Source organism: Xyrauchen texanus, chromosome 40 (assembly GCF_025860055.1).
Source record: "Xyrauchen texanus isolate HMW12.3.18 chromosome 40, RBS_HiC_50CHRs, whole genome shotgun sequence".
Classification (NCBI taxonomy): Eukaryota; Metazoa; Chordata; class Actinopteri; order Cypriniformes; family Catostomidae; genus Xyrauchen; species Xyrauchen texanus.
The window spans coordinates 16,825,973-16,850,238 of NC_068315.1; the positions used below are offsets into that span (position 1 = coordinate 16,825,973).

Below are 24,266 nucleotides of genomic sequence, written 5' to 3' on the forward strand. Positions count from 1 at the left end.
CTGGCTAGGCCACGCCAGAACCTTGATATGCTTCTTACAGAGCCACTCCTTGGTTATCCTGGCTGTGTGCTTCGGGTCATTGTCATGTTGGAAGACCCAGCCTCGACCCATCTTCAATGCTCTAACAGAGGGAAGGAGGTTGTTCCCCAAAATCTCGCAATACATGGCCCCGGTCATCCTCTCCTTAATACAGTGCAGTCACCCTGTCCCATGTGCAGAAAAACACCCCCAAAGCATGATGCTACCACCCCCATGCTTCACAGTAGGGATGGTGTTCTTGGGATGGTACTCATCATTCTTCTTCCTCCAAACACAGTTAGTGGAATTATGACCAAAAAGTTCTATTTTGGTCTCATCTGACCACATGACTTTCTCCCATGACTCCTCTGGATCATCCAAATGGTCATTGGCAAACTTAAGACGGGCCTTGACATGTGCTGGTTTAAGCAGGGGAACCTTCCGTGCCATGCATGATTTCAAACCATGACGTCTTAGTGTATTACCAACAGTAACCTTGGAAACGGTGGTCCCAGCTCTTTTCAGGTCATTGACCAGCTCCTCCCGTGTAGTTCTGGGCTGATTTCTCACCTTTCTTAGGATCATTGAGACCCCACGAGGTGAGATCTTGCATGGAGCCCCAGTCCGAGGGAGATTGACAGTCATGTCAAGCTTCTTCCATTTTCTAATGATTGCTCCAACAGTGGACCTTTTTTCACCAAGCTGCTTGGCAATTTCCCCATAGCCCTTTCCAGCCTTGTGGAGGTGTACAATTTTGTCTCTAGTGTCTTTGGACAGCTCTTTGGTCTTGGCCATGTTAGTAGTTGGATTCTTACTGATTTTATGGGGTGGACAGGTGTCTTTATGCAGCTAACGACCTCAAACAAGTGCATCTAATTTAGGATAATAAATGGAGTGGAGGTGGACATTTTAAAGGCAGACTAACAGGTCTTTGAGGGTCAGAATTCTAGCTGATAGACAGGTGTTCAAATACTTATTTGCAGCTGTATCATACCAATAAATAGTTAAAAAATCATATTGTGATTTCTGGATTTTTTTTTTAGATTATGTCTCTCACAGTGGACATGCACCTACGATGACAATTTCAGACCCCTCCATGATTTCCAAGTGGGAGAACTTGCATAATAGCAGGGTGTTCAAATACTTATTTTCCTCACTGTAGATGTGTCAGAGGTTTCATTTGCATGTCATTATAGCACAAAGTAAGCCAAAGCAATGGGTGTCAAGTGCAAGTTTGTGTTTTAAAAGGTATTAACAGCAGGGGAGACAGAGCAGTGTGTGTGTGTGTACCATGGCTGGACAGCTGAGTAGCCTGGGAGAGCAGGGTCGAGATGTTGAAGGCAGACGGACCAGCAGTGAGGATCTTATGGAGCATGGACTGCAGTGAAGCCTGAGTTACTGCAGCCGTGAGAACTACAAAGAAACACAGAACACAAATAATGAAGCATTAAACAAGACAACATAGGAGAATGATGAACAACAACAAAAGGACAGCAAGCAGAAATTTAGATGAAAAGTGATGAAGCAATTAAACATGTCTGCAAATAAACACTGAACGTGATGTAATTTTCTGTAGGCTGATTTCCCCACAAAGCATAAACACTGGCCCTTTAAAAACTTTGCTCTGTTTGATAACCAGCCCGACACAGCAACATTTACTAAAACAATGGGTTAAGTCTGGAGCAAGACTTTGTCTGTACAAAGGAAGACCTGTGGAGTGTTTGGGGAAACCCCTAGTTTCAGTTTCCAAGTCCAACACCACAAGAGAACAGCATATAGATGCACTGGCATAGAATTGGGGGACACAGGGTTGCTGTGAGTGGGTCATGGCAGTGGTGGCGGCATAGTGGGCTAAAGCACCTAACGGTTAATCAGAAGGTCGCTGGTTCGATCTCCATGGCCACCACCATTGTGTCCTTGAGCAAGGCACTTAACTCCAGGTTGCTCCGGGGGGATTGTCCCTATAATAAGTGCACTGCAAGTCGCTTTGTATAAAAGAATCTGCCAAATGCATAAATGTAAATGCATCTGTCTTTGTTTATATATTTTTATCAATGCTGAAAATAATTTAGTTTGAGATACCTTGCAATTCTGTCTGTGATGTGTGTCTGTGAGCCTGTCATATTGAGAAAAAAAAACAAATTAAGTCCCCCCTCCGTTGAACGAGTTGGTATCACCCAACTACATGCCGGTGTCACGTGGTACCTGTTACTTTTCTCAGCACTGGCAGGATGCATGAACTCAGTCATTTATTGTTACTGGATGAGGATTTTTAAAAACGCTTTTACAGATAATGCTGAGGTGGATTTTCATTCACAAGTATGAATGAAAATAACAATCCATTGTAAAATGTCTCCAAATAGATAAAGCGTTCTTAGATTTAAATGTGGATGCATGGAAGATTCGGGTTTGAAGAGTCAAGAGACCCCTGCAGGAATAAACCTCATAAGACCAACAGTGGCTAACAACGTGCAATTTTGGTCTGTAGGTCGGTTACCCACACAAAACTTTCATATGAATTTAGAAAACATTAAATATATCACAAGCCATATATGGAGTCATTGAAGATGTTAAAGGCATCCATAAAAATTACCAATGGTTTTTCATGGTGAGGAAAGCAGACAGGCATTTCAGATGAGCAGGAAATAATTGTAATTTTCTGAACGGGTAAATTCATTTCTGAAACATTAACCCTAATGGTTTTTCAGAATATTTGATAATATAAATATTTAAGAGTATGCACTGAATTAGGGATGACGTGATTATTTGGTTAATTTAACTAAGAATTTAGAATCCACGGTTAAAAACCATGAAATGCTTTTTACATTGGGCAAAACTATTAGATATAATGTATAAATAATAGAAAATACTTTTTCATAAGATTTTGTACACCTAAATGTGAAAAGTCTTGCGCATAGTGTGTACTGGAGCTGTTGCAATGGTTACGGACAGTGGTCGCGTGGTGCTTTAATGGCCAGGTGTCATGAACTGAACATTAACTTTCAATTCAAGTGAAACTGAAGCTTAAACACACAAATTCCAAAATATAACAGTAGTGCTGCACGATTAATCACATCGCAATCATGATGTCATCCTGTGCAATTATATGATGGCAAAATGCTGTGATTTTATTAAATAAATTTGTGCATGTGTGGACGTGACAACACATTCTCTCCGAGAGATTTTTGCCCATTTTCTACACCACTAATAAAAAGATGACATTGTCAGTCTCAGTTTAGGCAGTGGCACGTGTGGTGCCTATTTGTCATGTGAGTTTCCAGTGTGCAGCCTGGAGACCAGGGGAAGATGGATGCCGAGCAGACAGACACTGAACTGGTGGCCAGAAAAAAATGCTACCTCTGTTATAAGCCAATATTTTTACTTTAAGATAACCGACACAGTGCAGAGAGAGGTACTACAGAGAAAGTTGCTACATCACGTGGCAACATGACAAATTTATATCAGCACCTGAATCAGCACAGAGAAAAGTATGATGATGGCATGACGGTGAAAGTCCAGATTAGTAAAGAGACAGCTGAAAGAACAAACTGAAAGTCGAACAAACAGCACACTTACAAACGTGTTTGCGAGTGTCACGCCTTATGACAAGTCTTCACAGAGATATAAAGATATCACCGACTCCATAACGCACTGCTTGGCAAGAGACATGATGCCCATATACACCGTTAGCAAAGTGTTACCCACACACTGGAAAAGAGGTACCAGTGATAAATATAACTTTTTAGAAAGAGTCACTTAGGTCAACTCCGTTGTTTTAAATGCTAAATAAATAAAAGTTTGAGAGATTAAAGCAAAAATGCTGTGATTTAATTATAGTTTAATTGTGCTGCATGGTTCAAAGTAGATAAGTGCTCTGCTCTGTCATCTGATACATGTTGTGAATGATTCTCAATGTATGTGGAGTTTCCAGTGAATGAGTGGTCGGACTTATACTTTCAAGGTACACTCATCTTCCACACAAAGATTGCAGCCTTTAGCAGTTTAATAAATCACACTAGGACATGTCATGATTTTAATTGGATTAATTGTAAAAAAATGTTTTTTTACTTTAAACATGTTAAGCTAAATTGCAATATTCATGCATTTGAAAGAAAATTAAGTCACATCCATGTAGAAACTTTTGAGTGTGGCAGTTGAATGTTATCCACGTCATCCTAAAGCAGCTGTTAGACAGACAGCACACTGGCCAAGCTCCTTTCAGACTATCTGGATCGAATTTCTCACTGACTACATTTACATGGACACCAGAAAGCAGCTTATTGTGAGAAAACAATGTTCCAGTTTACATGCATTTATAAGCGGCGTACTCTTTACCCCATATACATACAGCTCTGTCAGTAAGCAGCTTTCTCCACAGCAATGTAATTTATCATCAACGCTTGTGTAAATAACACACGGCATCAGAGGAAGACTGTTTGCATTTTTTACAGATATTCCAGAGTTTTTGCTGTGTTTCTTTCCTTAACTTGCCATCGCTACCTGCAGCTGAATAGCAACGCAGTAGTGGGGTTTCCCCATTACATAAAACTCCAGGATTCCCCCAATATATGAGCACATTCATCCGGATGTTAGGGAGTCCATATTTTACATTCATGTGTATAAATGGGTATAGTTTATACTGTTGAATTCTTTCCACTGTGTTGACATGTTGGGCTCCATCCTATGACGCTTGTTATACTGGTCCGTTTCAAGCACACACACACTCTTCAAACACCCATCACAATGCTACTTAAGTGTTTCCAATGGCAAAATCAAGCTGCCTTCTCCGAGAGAAACCTAGGTGTGTTAAACAGCAAACAGCATAAAGAAATCTGCGTTCTTGTTTACATGACGCTTCAGAAAACCCTGGCTTTAACACTTGGCACGTTTTGTGCTGTCCGAAACAGATTGTTCCTGTTCTTGTTCCTGGCACCTCCAACAGTGTTGGTCTGTTTCAGACTACTCATGATTCTGTTGAACCCCAGTGCCTTTCCATCATCGACTTGCATCAACACAAACATGCATATGAAGGAGAACACAATGCGAGTCACTATATTTGTGTGTATTTTCTATTCATTTGGTGTCATTATGCACAGCAGAGTGAACAACACTTGTGCTGCGTGTCGCATGCCGCAATTCTGTTGATCATGTCCAGAAGTCGACTATATCTGATGCATAGAAAAGATCTTAGAGGAAACAACTGGTTGCATGCTCACTAATGCACATATATAAAAGGCACCACACCTCTTCTGTGTCAAATCAAATCACTTTGTCACACTACCATGTACACAAGTGCAACAGTAGGTGAAATTCTTGTGTGCAGTTCCGAGCAACATAGCAGCCATGACAGTGACGAGACATATACCAATTACAGTAAACAACATACTTATACAACACAATTTACATATCAAATGTACACATACTTACACAACACAATAATTATATACAATGTACAGTAGACAATACATACAATATAGAATACACAATATACAATAAGTAAGAGTATATGAAATATATATAAGTAGTTGTATTGAGGAGAATATGTTGATAGTCCAGTGTGAGATTATAGATGAATAAAGTGCAGTGCTAATTATTGATCCTGATAGATCAAGTGTTCAACAGTCTGATTGCTTGGGAGAAGAAGCTATCATGTAGTAATTATTGATCCTGATAGATCAAGTGTTCAACAGTCTGATTGCTTGGGGGAAGAAGCTATCATGTAGTCGGCTGGTGCGGGTCCTGATGCTGCGATACTGCCTGCCTGATGGTCGAAGTGAGAACAGACCATGACTCGGGTGGCTGGAGTCTCTGATGATACTCCAAGCTTTTTTCACAACGCTTTGTATATATGTCCTGGAGGGAGGGAAGCTCACCTCCGATGATGTTTCTGGCAGTTCGCACCACCCTTTGCAGGGCTTTGCAGTTGTGGGCGGTGCTATTGCCGTACCAGGCGGTGATGCAGCCAGTCAGGATGCTCTCTACAGTACTAGTGTAGAACCGTGTGAGGATGTGTTGGTTCATTCCAAACTTCCTCAGCCGTCTCAAGAAGAAAGAGGCGCTTGTGAGCCTTCTTCACAACGGCCTCAGTGTGGACGGACCATGTGAGTTCCTCAGTAATGTGGACACCGAGGAACTTGAAACTGCTGACTCTCTCTACCGGTGCTCAGTTAATGGTGATGGGGCTGTGTTCTCCGTCTTTCTTCCTGAAGTCCACTACAAGCTCCTTGGTCTTACTGACGTTGAGGGAGAGGTGGTGCTCCTGACACCAGCGTGTCAGAGTGTGCACCTCCTCTCTGTAGGCTCTTCCATCATTGTCAGTGATCAGACCTACCACCGTCGTATCGTCAGCAAACTTAATGATGGTATTGGAGCTATGTGTTGCCACACAGCCATGTGTGTATAGGGAATACAGGAGTGGGCTGAGGACACAGCCCTGTGGGGCTCCAGTGTTGAGGGTCAGTGATGAGGAGGTGTTGCTGCCCATTCTAACCACCTGACGTCTGCCTGACAGGAAATCCAGGATCCAGCTGCACAGCGAGCTGTTTAAGCCCAGAGCCCGGAGATTCTCATCAAGCTTGGAGGGCACTATGGTGCTGAATGCTGAGCTGCAGTCTATAAACAGCATTCTCACATATGTGTTCCTTTTTTCCAGATGGGAGAGAGCAGTGTGTATTGTAGATGCAATGGCATCATCAGTGGAGCGGTTGCTCTCGAAGCATTTGCTAATGATGGGGGTCAGAGCAACAGGACACCAGTCATTTAAGCAAGTGATTATAGCTTGCTTCGGTACAGGCACAATGGTTGATGTTTTGAAGCATGTGGGGACTACAGACAGGGACAGATTGAAAATGTCCGTAAAAACACCAGCCAGTTGATTCGCGCACGCTCTGATGACGCGGCCCGGAATGCCGTCTGGACCCGCGGCTTTACGGATGTTCACCAGTCGGAATGATCGGGTTACATCCACAACAGAGACGGAGAGTGAACCAACCTCTGTAGCGTCAGCCGCGAGTGCTCTCTCCGTGAGGGCGGTGTTATTGTCCTCGAAACGAGCATAAAACTTAAGTTCGTCCGGGAGAGATGCAGTGGTGTTCATGGCGGAGTCTTTATTCCGTTTGTAGTCCGTGATGGTGTTAATTCCCTGCCACATACTTCTGGAGTCAGTGGTTTTGAACTGACCTTCAAGTTTGTGCCTGTACTGGCGTTTGGCTGCACTGATAGTGTTACGGAGGGCATAACTGGCTTGTTTACGCTCCTCCGTGTTAGAAGAATTAAAAGCGGAGGTCCACGCAGTGAGTGCCGCGGGAACATCGCTGTTAACCCATGGTTTCTGGTTGGGGTATATCCGTATTGTTTTGGTCGGAACAACGTCCTCTACGCACTTCCTGATGAAACACTTTAAGCTGACAGCGTAAACCTCGATGTCGTCATCAGAGGCGGACCGGAACATCTCCCAGTCCGCGTGATCAAAACAGTCTTGTAGCGTAGAGTCTGATTGGTCCGACCAGCACTGGATCGTTCTGAGGGTGGGTGCTTCCCGTTTCAGTTTCTGCCTGTAAGCGGTCAAAAGCAGAACGGAAGCATGGTCTGATTTGCCAAATGGGGGCGGGGGAGGGATTTGTAGCCATCCCGGAAAGGAGAGTAACAATGATCTAAAACCCGGTCCCCTCGTGTGTTGAACTTTGTGTTGATGGTATTTTGGAGCAATTGTTTTGAAGTTGGCTTTGTTAAAGTCCCCGGTAACAATGAACGCAGCCTCAGGGTGCGCGGTTTCCTGCTCACTTATACACCCATACAGTTCCCTGAGTGCCCGGTCTGTGTCGGCTTGTGGGGGGGGGCGTTGTGTACACATCTGTGATGATGACCGCTGTGAATTCCCTCGGTAGCCAGAATGGTCGACACAGAAGCATGAGATATTCCAGATCAGGAGAGCAGAAAGACTTGATGAAATGTACGTTCCTCTGATCACACCATGATTTGTTGATCATAAAACATACACCACCTCTGCTTTTACCTGAGAGGTCTTTCGCTCTGTCCGCTCGGTGCACGGAAAAGCCTGTGATTTCGATGGCCGTGTCTGGAATCTCCACAGTCAGCCAGGTTTCTGTAAGGCAGATAACACAGCAATCTCTCGTCTCTCATTGGAAAGAGATCCGCGCTCTCAGCTAGCAGAGCTTGTTGTCCAGAGACTGAACATTTGCCAGTAGTATACTGGGTAGCGGGGGTCAATTTGCACGACGTCTTACTCTGATGAGAACGCCGGCTCGTTTTCCCCTTTTCCTTCTGCGTTTCCGCGGCCGAGCAGCCCAGACAAAGGGCTCCGCCGGCGTGTTTGTAAACAGCGGGTCGGCATTAAGGAATTTGAAGTCCGGTTTTCGATGTGTAATTGTAGAACCAATGTCCAAAAGCGTTTGTCTGTCGTAAACAATAAGGCAGACAACATCAAAGACAAAAAAACAAAGAACTGTAAACAAAACAAACAATAAACCGCAGTGTTGTAACGGAGCTCGCAACGCAGCAGCCATACTCTGCGCCATCTTGAGTCATATTTCCCACAACGTTCCCCTGTCGTTCCCCTGCAATTTATGCAATTATGCTTAAATCAGCAAAAATGCATGCACAAGTCAATTTACTTTCTGAAAAAGTGCAGACCAAAGTACAGTTTGCTTTCTCACTTATGCAAATAACGCCAAAGTTCTACAAAGTCCTACAGGTAGTCTTGCGTTCATTACCACGGTTCGCTCCCTGGACTGCAAAACATCTTTCACATTACCACCTTTTTATGCAAACTGTGCTCTGTTTCGGACTAAACTGCCAGTGTGAAACACCCTTTAAATGCATGTAAACAAGGTATAGGGTTCTGGCTTGGACCAGTGGTTTAACTACCTATCTTTGACTGCAAAAAAGGATTAGAAAAAGCAAGAGGCACTGAACATGCAATTACACTGTGGCAGCGAGGGCGTGGTCAAGCGTCCATCCGGAGAGAAAGCGGTAAGGGCGCTTGCACCTGAGTTAAATTATGTTATCAATATCTGTCTCTAATTACAATGAGCTCGGGGAGAGCAGCATAAAAGAACCACACTGCTAGCAGAAAGGGGAAAAGAGAGAGAACGAGTAGAGTGTGCAGCTTTGCCATGTGTTAACTATTGAGTGTTGAGAAGATTTTGTTCATTTTGAGAGGGCTAATTTGTTGCGCTGAGTGAAAACACAAGAGAAGAGTGTATGCACACTGTACAGAGAAGCAAAGAAATAAAGAGCCTTATCTGACTGGATCATTGCTTCCATCTTCTCATCCACGAACCTTTGAGAGTGTTACATGCACATGCTCACACAGGCCATATTCGAGAAGCAGCAAAGCTATGAGTCAACATTGAGATGTCAACTTTAGAGAGGAAAAGCAGATAGCCCAGCACGTACAAGCATTATATATGCTTGAGTCATACATGACAAATTTGATTTTAAATCACCTTTTATTACCTAACTAGAAGTTAACAGAACAGAATAGGTTAACAATATAAACTTCCTGAAATTCCCTTAAAATTATATATTTCCAAGCAGTGAGCATCACAACTGTGCCCCTAGCAAAAGCTAGTGCAAGTGTTGGTAGCGTCATCTTAAATTAATCTTGTAGATTTTTTTTATGCCGTGGAAATATTTTTGTGCTGTAATGATTTAGTGAACAATGAATGCTTGTTGATTGAACTTCTGATAAAGACATTGACCAGTTCATCTGGCCAGCCCTTAAATATTTCCTTGTCAATTATACTCTCCCACTGGAAATGCAGTAGTACACTTGCCTTCATTGATCTTGGCCATGTCTACACTGGCGTTGTTCAGCTGCAGGGCCGTTTGCAGAGCTGGGAGGAGCTGGCGTAAGAGGGAGGGGTCTTGAAGAAAAGACGGTGGAGCCGGCGACTGCATCACCGGAGAAACTGGGATTGTTGAACCAGATGCGCTGCTGGCTGAATTGCCCATAGTTAAGCCAGATCCAGCAGCAGATGAAGAGGAGGGTGTGAGGGAGGAAGGCTTCTCTGTGGTAACTGCAGACTCTGCTTACAAGGTGAACAATGAAAATGAATGAGAGGTTAACATGTTGTACAACAGAATTCAGTTATAAATGAAGGTATGCTTTATGTATGCCTTCCTCTATAGAGTCCAATGTAAATCAATAAGCCAAGAGAGATCATGTTTAACAGTGATTATTTTATCAAGAGTTAGGGGTCTTCCTAGGCACAATGTGAAGTAGAATGTCTAAAGCCCCCTTCACTGCAGTAATATTACAGTAACGCACAGCCTCAAGTAGCTTATTGCTTTATAAGCAGCAGCAACAGCAATATGATAAGACACCAAATGTTAAATAGTTAAATTTCAGAACAAACAACTACTCTGACTAATATAGTTCATTAGCCCTGTTTACAGTTGCCAAGCAACAGAGCATCATTATAGAAAGCGGGATCACAGTGTGCATTTATCAACATTTTATCATGGGTTTGAATGTGGTTCACCCAATCAGAATTTGAAAGGATACTTCACCCAAAAAATGTTTGAACCAAAAATTAAGTCTCTCATAATTTACTCACCCTCACGCCATTCAAGGTGTGTTTGACTTCCTTTTGTTAAACACAAATAGAATATCTCAGCTCTGTAGGTCCATACAATGCATGTGTTGTCAGAAATTCCAAATATCACAAAGGCATCATAAAAGTAATCCATACAACTCTAGATACACCTGTTGAAATCGTGATTGTGCCTAGTGTTGGGCCTCATGTACTCAGATATGAGACAAAGGCAGGCCTACATACAGCCACAAAGCCTGACTGAGGCCAACATACAGCCTGATAAAAACTGCACCAAAATCAAACAAAGAGTCCAAAACAGACTACAGATCCCATGAAGCCTTGCCCACTTTACACTTATGTGTGACATTCTGAAGGATCAAACTCAACTCCTATTGGATGAGTCTACTGGAGTTGTATGGATTACTTTTATGATGCCTTTATGTAACATTTGGACCTTCAGAGTTCTGGCCACCATTTACTTGCATTGAAAGGACCAACAGAGCTGAAATATTCTAAAAATTCTACATTTTTGTTCTGCATAAGAAAAAAAGTCATACACATCTGGGATGGCATGAGGGTGAGTGAGTAAATACAGAGCTCATAAAAAAACAACTATTTCAGTTTTTGCAAAAGTATCCTCAAAGTATTCCGCAGTAATAATTTAGTATTTTTTTTTGACAAGAGTATGATACAGAGTAGGGCTGAAACAATTAGTCTGAGTTATTGACAATGTCAACAATAACACATTTGACAAACATTTTCGTTGCAGAATAGTCATTTGATCTCATTTAACGTAACATTAAACTCTATTGATGAACAGCACTGCAGTTCACGCCTCACTGAGGAGAGGAAGACACAGCTCACTGTCTAGATGCACTTCAAACCGTTTAAGATGATGTATGCAAAAATACAAAATAAAGAAATACAGAAGCACTCTAGTTGTGGAATAAGTGGAGCTGGAGCTGCCGCTCTGTTGGAAAAAAAAAGTGCATTTCGGGCGTCTTTATAGGATACATCCTGGCGTTACATCTTTAATGCATATTTGATGCGTTACAGCTTTAATAAAGTTCAAATAATACAGAAGCAGATCATGTAAATAACTACAAACTCCGGAACTTGCATTTCTCAATGCAGACAGCGCCTCTTCTATGAGTTAAGTGAAGTGTCCTGATCTAAGTGGGAGAGATTGAAACTGAACGAGGCTGATGAGCACACTGTCGCGGGGACGCTCATCCCTCCAGCGCGCATGCATAATGCAGCTAGATTATAACGCGATTTATTAATTAGCTTTATTAATCTCTAATGATATATTTTCTAGTTTTGATGACAATCTGTGTACCGGTGCCATTTTCTTAGATCTCTCCAAAGCCTTTGATTTAGTTGATCACTATATTCTATTAGATAAATTGCATGCTATTGGTCTTGCGAGATCATCTTTACTCTGGTTTAATAGCTATTTTCATCATCGTCGTCAGGGTGTGTCCTACAGGGGTTGTCAGTCAGATTATACAGGTATAGTAAAAGGCATCCCTCAAGGTTCTTCTTTGGGACCATTATTATTTTCTATTTTTGTTAATGACATGCCCTTATGTTGTACAGACTGTAATATTCATCTTTATGCCGATGATACAGTCATTTACTGTAGTAAACCCACTATCTCCGGGATAAACCTCGCTTTACAGTATGACTTTAATTCTATACAGCAGTGGCTATTGGCAAATAAACTTCTCCTTAATAAATCAAAGTCCTACTATTTATTATTCCATAGAAAAACCTTGGATATAGGTGAAAACAACCTTAATCTTTGTTTTCTTGATTCCTCTCCTTTAGAGTCAACTGAGACCTTTAAATATCTTGGTGTTTGGTTGGAAACTGATTTATCTTTCAAAACTCATGTACAAGCATTGACAAACAAACTTTACTCTCGTCTTAAAATACTTTATCAATCTGTTAAATGTTTTAATTTTCCGGTCAGGAAAAGAATAGTCTTACAGCTGCTTCTGCCTATTTTGGACTATGCCGACATTATTTATCAGAACTCTCCTGCTTCTTGTTTGCATTCCATTGATGTGGTCTACAACAGTCTTTGCCGTTTTGTTCTCCGTTGTCCCTTCAGGACACACCACTGTGTGTTATACAGACAGTTGTCCTGGTTGGCCCCTTCGGCCAGGAGACAGTCTCACTGGTTACAGTTTATTTTTAAAAGTTTTTACTTGAATTACCCAGTTTATCTCAAGCAACACTTGGTGCTTTATAATTCGCTATACAGCCTGCGATACAATGATCAGATTTTTTTTGTTGTTCCTAGAGTTAAAAAACAAGTAGGGAAATATGCATTTTGTTTTAAGGCTCCATATGATTGGAACAATCTTCCTCTTTTTATCCGTTCTTTAACTTCACTTACAGCGTTTCGAAGGGCTCTCGGGAATATCTTCAGAATATTTGTCTTTGTTTCTAGTTTTGTTTGTTTGACCATGGGCTTCATTGGTCATGTGTTTATTAATTCTAATTTTTATGTCTTCATTTTTATTCATTTATTTATTATTATTGTTATTTTTATCCTCAATTTATTTATTTTTTTCTTTTTGTATTACTCTTAGTCCTTGACCTTGTGCAATGCTAGTCATGTGGTTGTTTCTCTATCATGTTATCTATAGGGATCGTGTTGGGTAGGGTGGGGTTGAGCATTGTGAGCTGGTGTGTGTGTGTTGTTGTGTTTTGTTGTGCGGTTTTTGACCGTGATATTTGCTCTGCTGTTTTGGTTCTTTTTTTGCTTTGATGTATTGGAGGACCCCCTCGAAAACGAGATGCTTCATCTCAAGGGGTTAATCCTCGTAATAAAGATATGTTTATAATAATAATAATAATAATAATAATAATTAATGAGAGAGTTTGTTTTTTGTGAGTAGACTTCGCCCCATTATAAACTGCAACAAAATACGTTTTTTTATTTTGTTTTGGCTTGTTTTCCAATACAAATATCTAAAATTACATTAGGAGCTATACAGCAGAAGAAAAAATAGTTCTCTGAGAATGTTGAATATAATATTAAAAATATAAATACTTTAAATATCTAAAAAGATGCATTCACCTGTCAAGCAGCATGTAAGATATTTAAACTTGCTTTTAGAGAATAGATCTTGAATACAAGTATATTTTGTCTTTACTGCACTAGCAGAATTATAACTAAGTGAAAAAACACACATATATACAAAATACACATATTTAAGATACATTGTCTTAAAGCAAGTCTAAATATATCTTATGTTACTTCTCAAGTAAATGTAGCTTGTTTTAAAGATTTTTAGACAATTTTAAATGGGAAAACAAGACAAAAACACTTGATAACAATTGGATTGTTTTGCAGTGATCTTTTCTGAATTAAATGTAAAAGTATTTTTTCCCCCTTTAATTCAGTGAATGTCATTTAGGGGTATTTTTTTTTTTAAATGTGATTTTTTTTTCCCCTCATTTTTAGTAAGCATGTTTAATACAACCTTTTATGTTGGGGCACGAGTCGAATAATCGAATAATAGTCAAATAATCATTAGATTAAATCGATTATCAAAATAATCGTTAGTTGCAGCCCTAATACAGAGACAGCGCATTCAAAAACTAGCAATGTTAGCATATTCATTTGACATGCATTCAGCAAGAACTGAGCTTCACTGAAGCACCTGGTGAGAGATAAGCAATGCACATAAACAGCAGTTAAACTATGAATTTCATTGTTTAATAGTTGCAGCAGACATCAGAATCTTAAAATAGCTCACGATTCCCAAGGCTGGCAACATGGCGAGAGGCTTCTGAACATTTCTGAACAGGTGCCCTCAGAACAAATGCTCTAAACTGCTAGAAAAACAATTAACAGACTGTGCAAACACCTCCTCGTCATGAAAAAAGGGCATCTTTTAAAAAAAAAATTAAAGACTGTTTATTACAAGTTAATTATTCATATATGCTTTGTGTCTAAAGCATATTTAAATATTAATAATTATAATAATAGAAACTTATCTCCCATTTATTGATATAGCTGTTAGTTTCCACAGAGACCAGGGACAGTCTATTCTGAAAAATGTAGTATAATTTCTGAACAAGCATGTTATAGATGCCACTACAGCTTGACAATAAACAGAAGACCTTAACTTTCACACTCGTGACCGAAATTTCCTGTTTGGCCGATTAGTTTCGCAAACCATGACGGTGCCGAGAAATGCCTGATTTGCACGTGAAGGATCCATCAGAGATGCATGAATGACTGTACCTTTTGCTGTTGCGTGCCATCATGTTACCTCAATAATAGACCGGTGTGCAACAAAATCTCATTCAATTAGTCCCCTGACTGAGCAGACACACGAGCTCATGATGTGTAGACTGCTTGCACATTACACAGCGATGACAGTGCTTCATCGGTATTGTAATGAGGAAAACTGTAAACTGCCAAATTGACAATGCTCTTTTTCCAATCAAAATAAAAGCTCCAGGTGAAGTAAATATGACAGAAATATATTGTATAAAAAGTCTAATCCTCAAAAAGGTAATATTAAAGTTGCAAGGTTGTAATTGTAATTATATTTTCATTTTTTTTTGTGAAAATATAAATCGGTAAATTAAGATTAAACATCATTATCACTTATGCTCATATAGTTAAAAAACTTGGAAATAATATAAGTGGAAAACTTGGCTTCATAATTTTAAACTACATTTTTACCTCATGCATTACACATTTTGAAAATCATCAATAGGCTAAAAAACTCATCATTTATGTAGCCATATCAACCAGGCCTAGATGACTAAAAACCAGAAGCTGGTATCTACCATCAAACTAAATAAAAATACATTTGTTTTCCATTTTTACGATCACTAATCTTCAGAAAATGTGGACCAATATATCAGTTTTACAGATTAAAAGGTCCTGATAGTCCTTTTTGTAAACAAGTTATCGGCAATAATCTATGCAGATTTATATATATTTGTATTCCTCTGTGTTTCTCTGTGGCCTGTGTTAAAATTCTGCAGTTAGAAAGGCTTGGTTCTACAGTATAACAGCAGCCTCTAGTATTGAACTAAAAACAATCACTGACACTACGTGGGGATTTTCTGTTAACAAATCTTTCATCTTTGACAACAGTCCTCCATATTTTTATCCTCACTTTAATGCATAGATCGTTATTTGGATTTGCCTAGTTAATCAAGTGTTCTACATTGAAGCAGGTATGCAAAGGAAAATGCGAGTATTGACCATTTCAAACATGCAAACAATAACAAGGAATTAGAACACATAGAACACACAGACGTGTTGTTGATACGTGAATTGAGACGATTAAATTAGACCCAATTCACGCTAGCACCATCACTGATTTTTAATGGGAATAACGAGGTTGTGAGGGATAGACTTACCATCTCTTAAATGGCAAAAACTGTATAAAGCTCCTAGATCACATTTGATTTTCCACAACTTATGCTGTCTGGAGATCATTGAATACCAAATGTTCTTGGACAGATATCTTATCAACGTTTTGTCCGCTGAATGATCCAGAAACATTTTAAATTGCAGAGCAGACAACCGAAGAGACTGCACATCTATCCCTCATAGCCTCATTGTCAATCCCATTAAAATTCAAAGATGGGGCAAGCGTGAATAAGGTCTGTTTCGTAGATTAGATGCTCACAATTATTTTCTCAGCGGAGAGCTCGGGAATGATCGCTCCGGTTATAACAGTCTAAACTATCATGTCTGTCTGTCACTGACTGTGTGACTTCCCCACTTCCTGTGGAGTTTTTTCTTTTTCTGTGACCAACAGAAAAATCTAAACTTGGTCGACCAATTAGGGGCTCCCTATGTGCATCTACTTAATACTAACTTGAAGGGGGTGAATACTTGTGCAACCAAATATTTTGTGTTTAATATGTGTTATAAATTTAGATTAATTGGCAGAAATGTATTTTGACTGATATGAGACTCTTTTTCTATTGATCAGTGTCAAAAAATCCAAATGAAGTTCACAATGGTGCAATATATAAAATATAAAAACATCCAAGGGGATGAATACTTTTCATAGGCACTGTATGTCTATACAAGAAAAGAATAGATCACTTTGCTGCTTCTTTGACACATACATATTTAGCTAAAATTGTCAGTTGAACCTAAAAAAACTGCTTTAAACTGACACATTACATAAGTGAATGATTTGTTTTTAAGCTGCCGATGCTTACTAGTATTGGAGAAGCTGGTGGGTGCTGCCTGCATTGCTTCACGCCTGTAGTCCCTGTCTTTAGGGAAACTATTGACCACTGCAGCGGTCTTAGTCACCTCCTTCTGCCTCTGCTCTCTAGGAAAAAAAAAAACAAACACAACAAACTCACTGGCCACATTTACAAATGACAGAGGCATTAAGACAACACAACCAGATCACATTTTACAAAAACAAACATATCTGGTATAAGCCACATGATCAGAGAAGTGAAGAGTAACTTAGTTACTCAAAGGAATCCTCAGGAAAACACGGCATTACAAGTAAATGTCTCTCTTACTAGGGATGCACGATAATGAAAAATCAGTTGCAGAAACATTGTTACATACTAGATCATAAAACTTTTAACCATCTGCATTGATGACCTAATTTTCACATATCACATCGGTGTATTTTAGCACAATTAACAGTGTGTTTAATACCTCTCCAACCAATCTTTAGGTTTCTCCCACTGAGACACCTCAGTCCTGCAGTTGTAGTAGTACTTCTTCCCTGAAGAACTGATGTGTTCAGACCAATCATCTGCCGGTTCATCCGGCTAAACAGAAGGAAAACAACAGGTTAGAGCACTGTGAACGCCAAGATCATTTAAAGAGACCGGAGCCGTTAAAAGACGTAAACATGGACAGCTAAAGAGAGACAAAATTAAATAAGAGAATAAAACACAAAGGCAACATAAAAGACAACCTGAAAAGGGATGGGGGAAGCCAGACTAAAGGAAGACAATCCAGGTGTTTATGTTTTTCTTCTGCCATAAAGCAAGGCTGCTAAACAGAGAAACAGTTTGAGGAAGTGCAGAATATAGAATAAGAATGGGTAAGAATAGAGCAGGAAAGGGAGCATGAGACAGATGAGAGCATGCGAGTGAGGGAGAGAGCTGAATCCTGATACAAGCGAGAGTAATATTTGATGAGGTGGATCTCTGAGCATTGGCCCTGCATGTGGTCTCTTTAATCTGCCTGAATCCTCACTCAAAACCACCAGCAGTTTCATTGCCAAAGCCTCAGACCACAATTTCAGACAGTTACCCATCATTAAAGGGGAACGGAGAAAAATAAACCTTACTCGGAGCATATTGACTGTACACAGCATACTCTAACTCTTAGAAAACAATGTTCATTGCAGAACTATGATTAACACCTTTGATGCCATTACACACTACACGTCTGTTCTTGAAAGAAAACAATTTTAAAGGAAGTTCACCCAAAAAAGTAAAATTGTTAAATCACCCTCATATCATTCCAAAAATGTATGCTGTTGTTTTTCCAAGGTATACAAAAGGAAAACTTTGTGAACTGTACAAGAGCTTTGTAACAGTGATTAAGGGCTGCTTGTTTGTTTGTTTGTATGTGATTAAATGCCATGCCAGGTTCCACTGCTTTTTTCATGGCCAAAAACCAGTTAAAATGCATTAAATACAGTAATAAAAAACCTTTAGGGTTTTCACAATTTATTTTCAATAACATCAAGCTATTCAGGGTTGACTTCAGCTGCATACTTTTTTTTTCTAAAATAAATGAAACCAGCACAAAACCATAATTAAAGCTGCAAGCAGCGATGACAGGCCCCTCGCACCTTGGTGCACATTGGGGCTGCTGTGCCAGTGGAATGGCATTACATTTTTGTAGCACTTATTTTATAATGCATTTCATTCTTCAGGTCATGTATTTGTATGTAATTTTGAGAGGACAGGAGAGTTAAGGAGGTAAAGGCTTTTTATTTCACAACACATTTGATCAAAGATATGAAAATAACATCAGAATAATGATACTGACAATATGCCTGACAGAATCTTAAATCAAAGCATATATTTAATCAAGACAATGCGTTTTGCTCAGGAAGTTTAGTCCTCAGGCCTACTTCAGCTAAAGTTCTGTCTAAAGATCTTCGCCTGATGATTAGCAGGGCTCAATGTGAAGGATTTTTTCTACTGGCTCGGTCAGGCCAGTGCTCCAGATTTTTACTTGCCCTGCCAAAATTTTCACTGGTCAAAGCACGGCTTTAAAAAAAAATAATATGATGATATATAATATATACAGTCAGAAGTATATATAAACCTTAGCCAAATACATTTAATCGTACAAAACATTCCCCGTCTTGGATCAGTTAGGATCACTATATTTTAAGAACGTGAAATATCAGAATAACAGTAGAGAGAATTATTTATTTAATTTCATTCCCAGTGGTTCCCATCAGTCAGACATTTACATACACTTTCTTAGTATTTGGAATCAATGCCTTTAAATTGTTTAACTTTGGTCAAACGCTTTGGGTAGCCCTTCCACAAGCTTCTTACAATAAGTTGCTGGAATTTTGGGCCATTAATCAAGACCGAACTGGTGTAACCTCATTGCTTGCACATGCTTTTTCAGTTCTGCCCACAAATTTACTATTGGATTGAGGTCAGGGCTTTGTGATGGCCACTCCAAAACCTTGAGTTTGTTGTCCTTAAGCCATTTTGCTACAACTTTGGAGGAATGATTGGGGTCACAACTTCCTGGCTCATGTCTTGAGATTTTCCTTCCTCATGATGACATCTATTTTGTGAAGTGCACCAGCAAAGCACACCCCCACAACATGATGCTGCCACCCCCACGTTTCACAGTTGGGATGGTGCTCTTCGGCTTTCAAGACCACCCTTTTTCCTCCAAACATAACGATGGTCATTATGGCCAAACAGTTCGATTTTTGTTTAATTAGAACAGAGGACATTTCTCCAAAAAGTAAGATCTTTGTCCCCATGTGCACTTGCAAACTGTAGTCTGTCATTTTTTATGGCGGTACACCTCCAATTCAGTACAGCACCTATCAGAAGCTCCTAATTGGCTAAAGGCTTGCCATAATTTTCTGGAATTTTCCAAGCTGCTTAAAGGCACAGTTAACTTGGTGTATGTAAACTTCTGACCCACTGGAATTGTGATATAATCAATTAAAAGTGAAACAATCTGTCTGTAAACAATTGTTGGAAAAATTACAAATTTCATGCACAGAGTAGATGTCCTAATTGAGTTGCCAAATCTATAGTTTGCTAATATTAAATCTGTGGAGTGGTTAAAAAAACTTTTTTTTTAATGACTTCAACCCAAGTGTGTGTATGAATATGTTTGTGTGTGTATATATATAAAAAAAGTTTAAGACATTACTTATTCCCCCAAAATGTTATCACATTTATAATTTACATGTTATGATATAAATAAAAAATACATATTAATAGCAGCTCTCTTGCTATTTACACGTGTTATTCATAAGTCATTTTTATAGCTTTTTTTTTTTTTTTTTTTTACAACAGTTTCAAAGCAGCTTAAACTCAATACAGTCTTAGACATCATTGGGCAGTTTGATACAAATGTGATTGTAAATAGTGTCTTAAAATAAATAATAATTGTATTTAGGACCCCAGTGAGCAAGCCGAAGGCTTCTCCATTAGATGGTGGTTAATGGAGAGAGAGAGACTTCAGTGGGGGAGCAGATGATGGGCTTTTGGTCACCCGTTAAGTTATACGGTCACACAATGTGTAGTGTTTTCAGAAGCAGGATCAAAGATTTAGTCACAGAGTTAAAGATTTGCTTATTGGCTGAATGTAATAAACATATGAATCCCAGAGAAAGGACACTTGCAGCTAATTCGGTTGCGACATGTAATATACAGTAGGTAGATATTAGGCCTAATCTGAGAAGTGGATATAAGCATGAAAAACCAAAGAAAAATGCAGTGTCCGTCGTTTGGAAACATTTTGGCTTCAAGAAGAGACAGAACAAAATGAAGTCAACTGTAAACACTGCAGAAAGAACGTTTCAACAACCAAAAGGTAATACCACCAATCGGTTTCAACACTTGGAGCACAATCATGTTACCGAATATGAACAGTGCATGGCTCAAAAAAAAAAAAGAGAGAGAGACTGAAGTGCCCAGCAACAAGTGCCTCCACAAAGCAGGTGTCAATAACACAAGCATTTACAAACTCTACACAATATGAAAAGGATACACGATGGAAAGAAATAACTGACACCATTTATTACTACATCGCAAATGATATGGCTCCAATAGTTACAGTGGGTTTAAACCCTTTGTTAAAACTCTCAACAGAAGATACACTGTGCCATCACAACCATATTTTTCCCAAACTGCGCTGCCTCAGATCCTGCCTGAAACCTGAAAAGGTAAATATGCTAGTGTTTCTTACTAAGAACCTACAATAAATACTTGTGCATATAGAGTGACAGGACAAGATCACATGCGATTGCGAGTCAGATTCACATCTATAACACTAGGAGCACACCGGATACACAGCCTGCTGGTCCAAGCACTGCTCTTGCTCTTAATCAGCAGTGTTCCATTTACATTTTTGCACGTCATTATTTAACATATTTATTTACAGGTTATTCAAGTTATTTTCTACTTTTCACATGGCAATTTTTAACATTTATTTTGTTTGCATGAGATGCTGATCATTTTCAACTTTTGACATGGCAATATTTAAAATCATTCATTTTCTTTGCAAAAAATGCAAGTTATTTATTTTATACTTGCCTCATTTAATTTTTAATGTCAAGCAATGTGTGCTTTGATTTCAATAGTTTGAAATATTCAATAAATAACCATAATAGTTTGCATTTCCTTAATTTATTTTAAAATCACAAAGAAATGCACCCTTTCATTAGAACAAAATATCCCACCTTTAATAGTTGAGCATATTTACAGTACAGATCTGGTCAGTGAACAATGAGGGAGAAGAATTTTTTTTTTTTTTTTAATTGTTCATTAATCGTAATGGAGGTAAAATGTTCAATTAATCGAGATTTTGATTTTAGGTCATATCGTTCAGCCCTAGTAACAAAGATTATGAGTCGGGAAAGGAGGCAGCGAGAACCAGCTTAACAATATAAATAATATTTAATGGTTAACTTAAAAGACAAACACAAACACATAAAAGGGCAGCTGCCTGTAGTTCTTTCTCTCTCGAACTGCTGCCTCCGGTCGCCTTTATCCCTCTCGTGCTTGATCGGCCTGATTAGGGGTCCGGGTGTGCAGCATCACGGCCCGGCCCTCCGCCCTGCCACACCAGATTTTTACAAAGTTTGTCATGTTTCATTCAGCGCTTCATCTCTAAATGCGTAATGAGAGAAAATGCACTTTTATTTTTTTTTTTACTGTAGGAACAATCCTAGCACTCTGTTTAATGTGCATGCGCTCTCATAAATGGACAGTGTCTAGCTGCACTGAGAGATGAGTGGGATGCAAGGGGAGAGATGGAATTACAGTCCAACAGAAAGAAACTGTTGATTTCTTGTGTTCCAGTGTGGATTACAAATTTTCACCAACATGTTAACGTGAAAAATTTGGAAATTTTGCACACTGTAAACACTGAATGTGCAGGCAATGGGGATAATTAAAATGTTGCGTAAAATGTGCAAACCCACTCAAATTCATGAAGTGTGCTTTTTTTCCTGCTATTTTCTACACATTAGTAATTGCTGCTGCTAAGACACAGAAAGAGCGAGGACAGTTCTAGGTGAGCATGATCGCTTGCGCGCTAAATATAATTGTGCTTGCTCGTGTCTTAGTGCGTGGTTAGAAGACTTTTTCTGCGTGTCATTTTTGTGCCCTCTCACTTATTTGCTTGTATTAACATTATTAAACTGACAGTTCTGGCAACTGGCCCGAATATCTCTCACACTGGCCCCGGGACTTCAGAGAGTCCTTATTAGTGATGGTCAATTTCCAAAAAAAACAAAACATTCTTGTCTTCTAAAGCCAAAGAACAGCTTAACAGATTATCTTCAAATACTGGATGTAAAAGAATTAAACAAACTTTGGGGAATAGCAAGGCTAACAGTAAATAATGACAATTGTAGGGCTTTAAGCAGGGCTAGTCAACTGGCGGCACACCAATCATTTTATACGACCCTCCGACTGATTTCTGGTAAAACTGCCTAGCCATCAAACTCTGTGCAAATCTCAGTGTTTATAGCCATGAGCCACAGCAATCAGCGGTGAGTTTAACAACGCTCAATGACGCATGCAACAGCATTCAGCCATCATCAGATGTAGAGACCGGAGCGTGTTTAAGCTTTTCTGGCAAAAGTTTAGTTACACTGCTTTGCTAAACATGGATCTCACCATTTAGGCAAGCATTTGATAGTGTCTTTTTTCCTATCAAATATTATTTTATTTTTTTATAAATTACTTTGTTGTGTGGAGTGCGGTGACAAAATAAATGAAGTTCAAAAGGAAATGTGCTGAAAAATTTGCTTTTATTCCCCATTCTCAAAGTGTCAAACAGGCATCCTATCTGTTCAGGGTCTGTATTGACAATGTAATTTCCTGATTTGGTTCTATACAGCTCTCAATCATGAACAGAATCAACTAAGTTTGTCCTTTTACCAATGATAATCTGCACAAAAATCTGGCTCCTGCACAAACTATTGTGTGCAAATTCACAATACTCGCTGGACTAATTTTTTCCCTCACTGAATAGGATAATACTTTATAGAGAAAATGGAAGACTTTTTTTTACTTAAGTAAACATGACATTTCTATAAGGCCATTGACTTCATATGTGTGTTGATCTTGTATTGATCTAAATGTTTCTCCTCCACTTTCATAATTTGTAAAAAATAGCCTTAAAAAAATAAAAAATACAAAATCTCATGGTAAAGTTGATTTTATTATATGTTAGTTAAGGGTCATGTTTGTTTTTTCAGTCAGATCTTATGGAGGAATTTATTGGCAGAATGGTGTTTTTTTTTAAGTAACATGTTACTTAATATTGTACAGTGGTCATTAAGAACTGCTGTTGTATGGCATGCAGGAAATATTGAAAAACTAATTGTGAACTAGTGCATATTTCAACCTATGAATAAATTATACGTTACATACCTAGTGACAGCAATACCTAGGGCTTAATTACCTAGATGTAAGGTTTATTACAAAGTATAAATTCTTGGGAAAAGTAATTGAGCAGATTAAGTGTTTTTGATTAAGGAGTTCATAAAGTAGGTGGAGCATCTCAACAGCTTCACCCTGTGGAGAAGATATTAAACAGCATATCCGGAGTGACCCCATAACATACAAAATAAGAGGCAATTTATAACTTTGAAATTGTAGAAATTTTGAATTTAGAAAGCAAAAGTGGCAAAAGGACAGAGGAAAATTTGGTTTGTATACATTTTTAATACTAAAGAGATTCTAATTTTAAGATGACTCACTACACAAATCATTTCTGGATCTAAAAGAGACCTTGAGGCACATGTATCTGGTCCATTATAAAGTCAACATGTTCATAAAACACTTCCTCAATATGACAATGGTTTTGACAGGCTGGTCTAAAATTTTAGACACATAATACAATACAATTAGGCAACATGCCTTGGTCTAACAAATGATGGTTACAATATTGTACTGCATCTTTCATTAAACAAACAGCAGATTTGA

The 24,266-nt window shown here is 39.0% G+C and overlaps 1 protein-coding gene across 2 annotated transcripts in view; it reads right to left on the reverse strand.

The window, feature by feature from the left end:
• Positions 1-24,266, reverse strand: part of LOC127633293 (WW domain-containing adapter protein with coiled-coil-like) — a 49,902-nt gene that overhangs the window by 19,244 nt on the left and 6,392 nt on the right. The window contains exons 5-8 of one of the 2 annotated variants that reach the window (XM_052112303.1): positions 17,254-17,369; positions 16,794-16,909; positions 9,816-10,067; positions 1,309-1,431 (exon numbers count right to left, since the gene is read on the reverse strand). In XM_052112303.1, the coding sequence (XP_051968263.1) occupies positions 1,309-1,431; positions 9,816-10,067; positions 16,794-16,909; positions 17,254-17,369 (607 nt within the window). Of the gene's footprint in view, positions 1-1,308; positions 1,432-9,815; positions 10,071-16,793; positions 16,910-17,253; positions 17,370-24,266 lie in introns of both variants that reach the window. The other variant, XM_052112302.1, reaches the window with a different exon arrangement.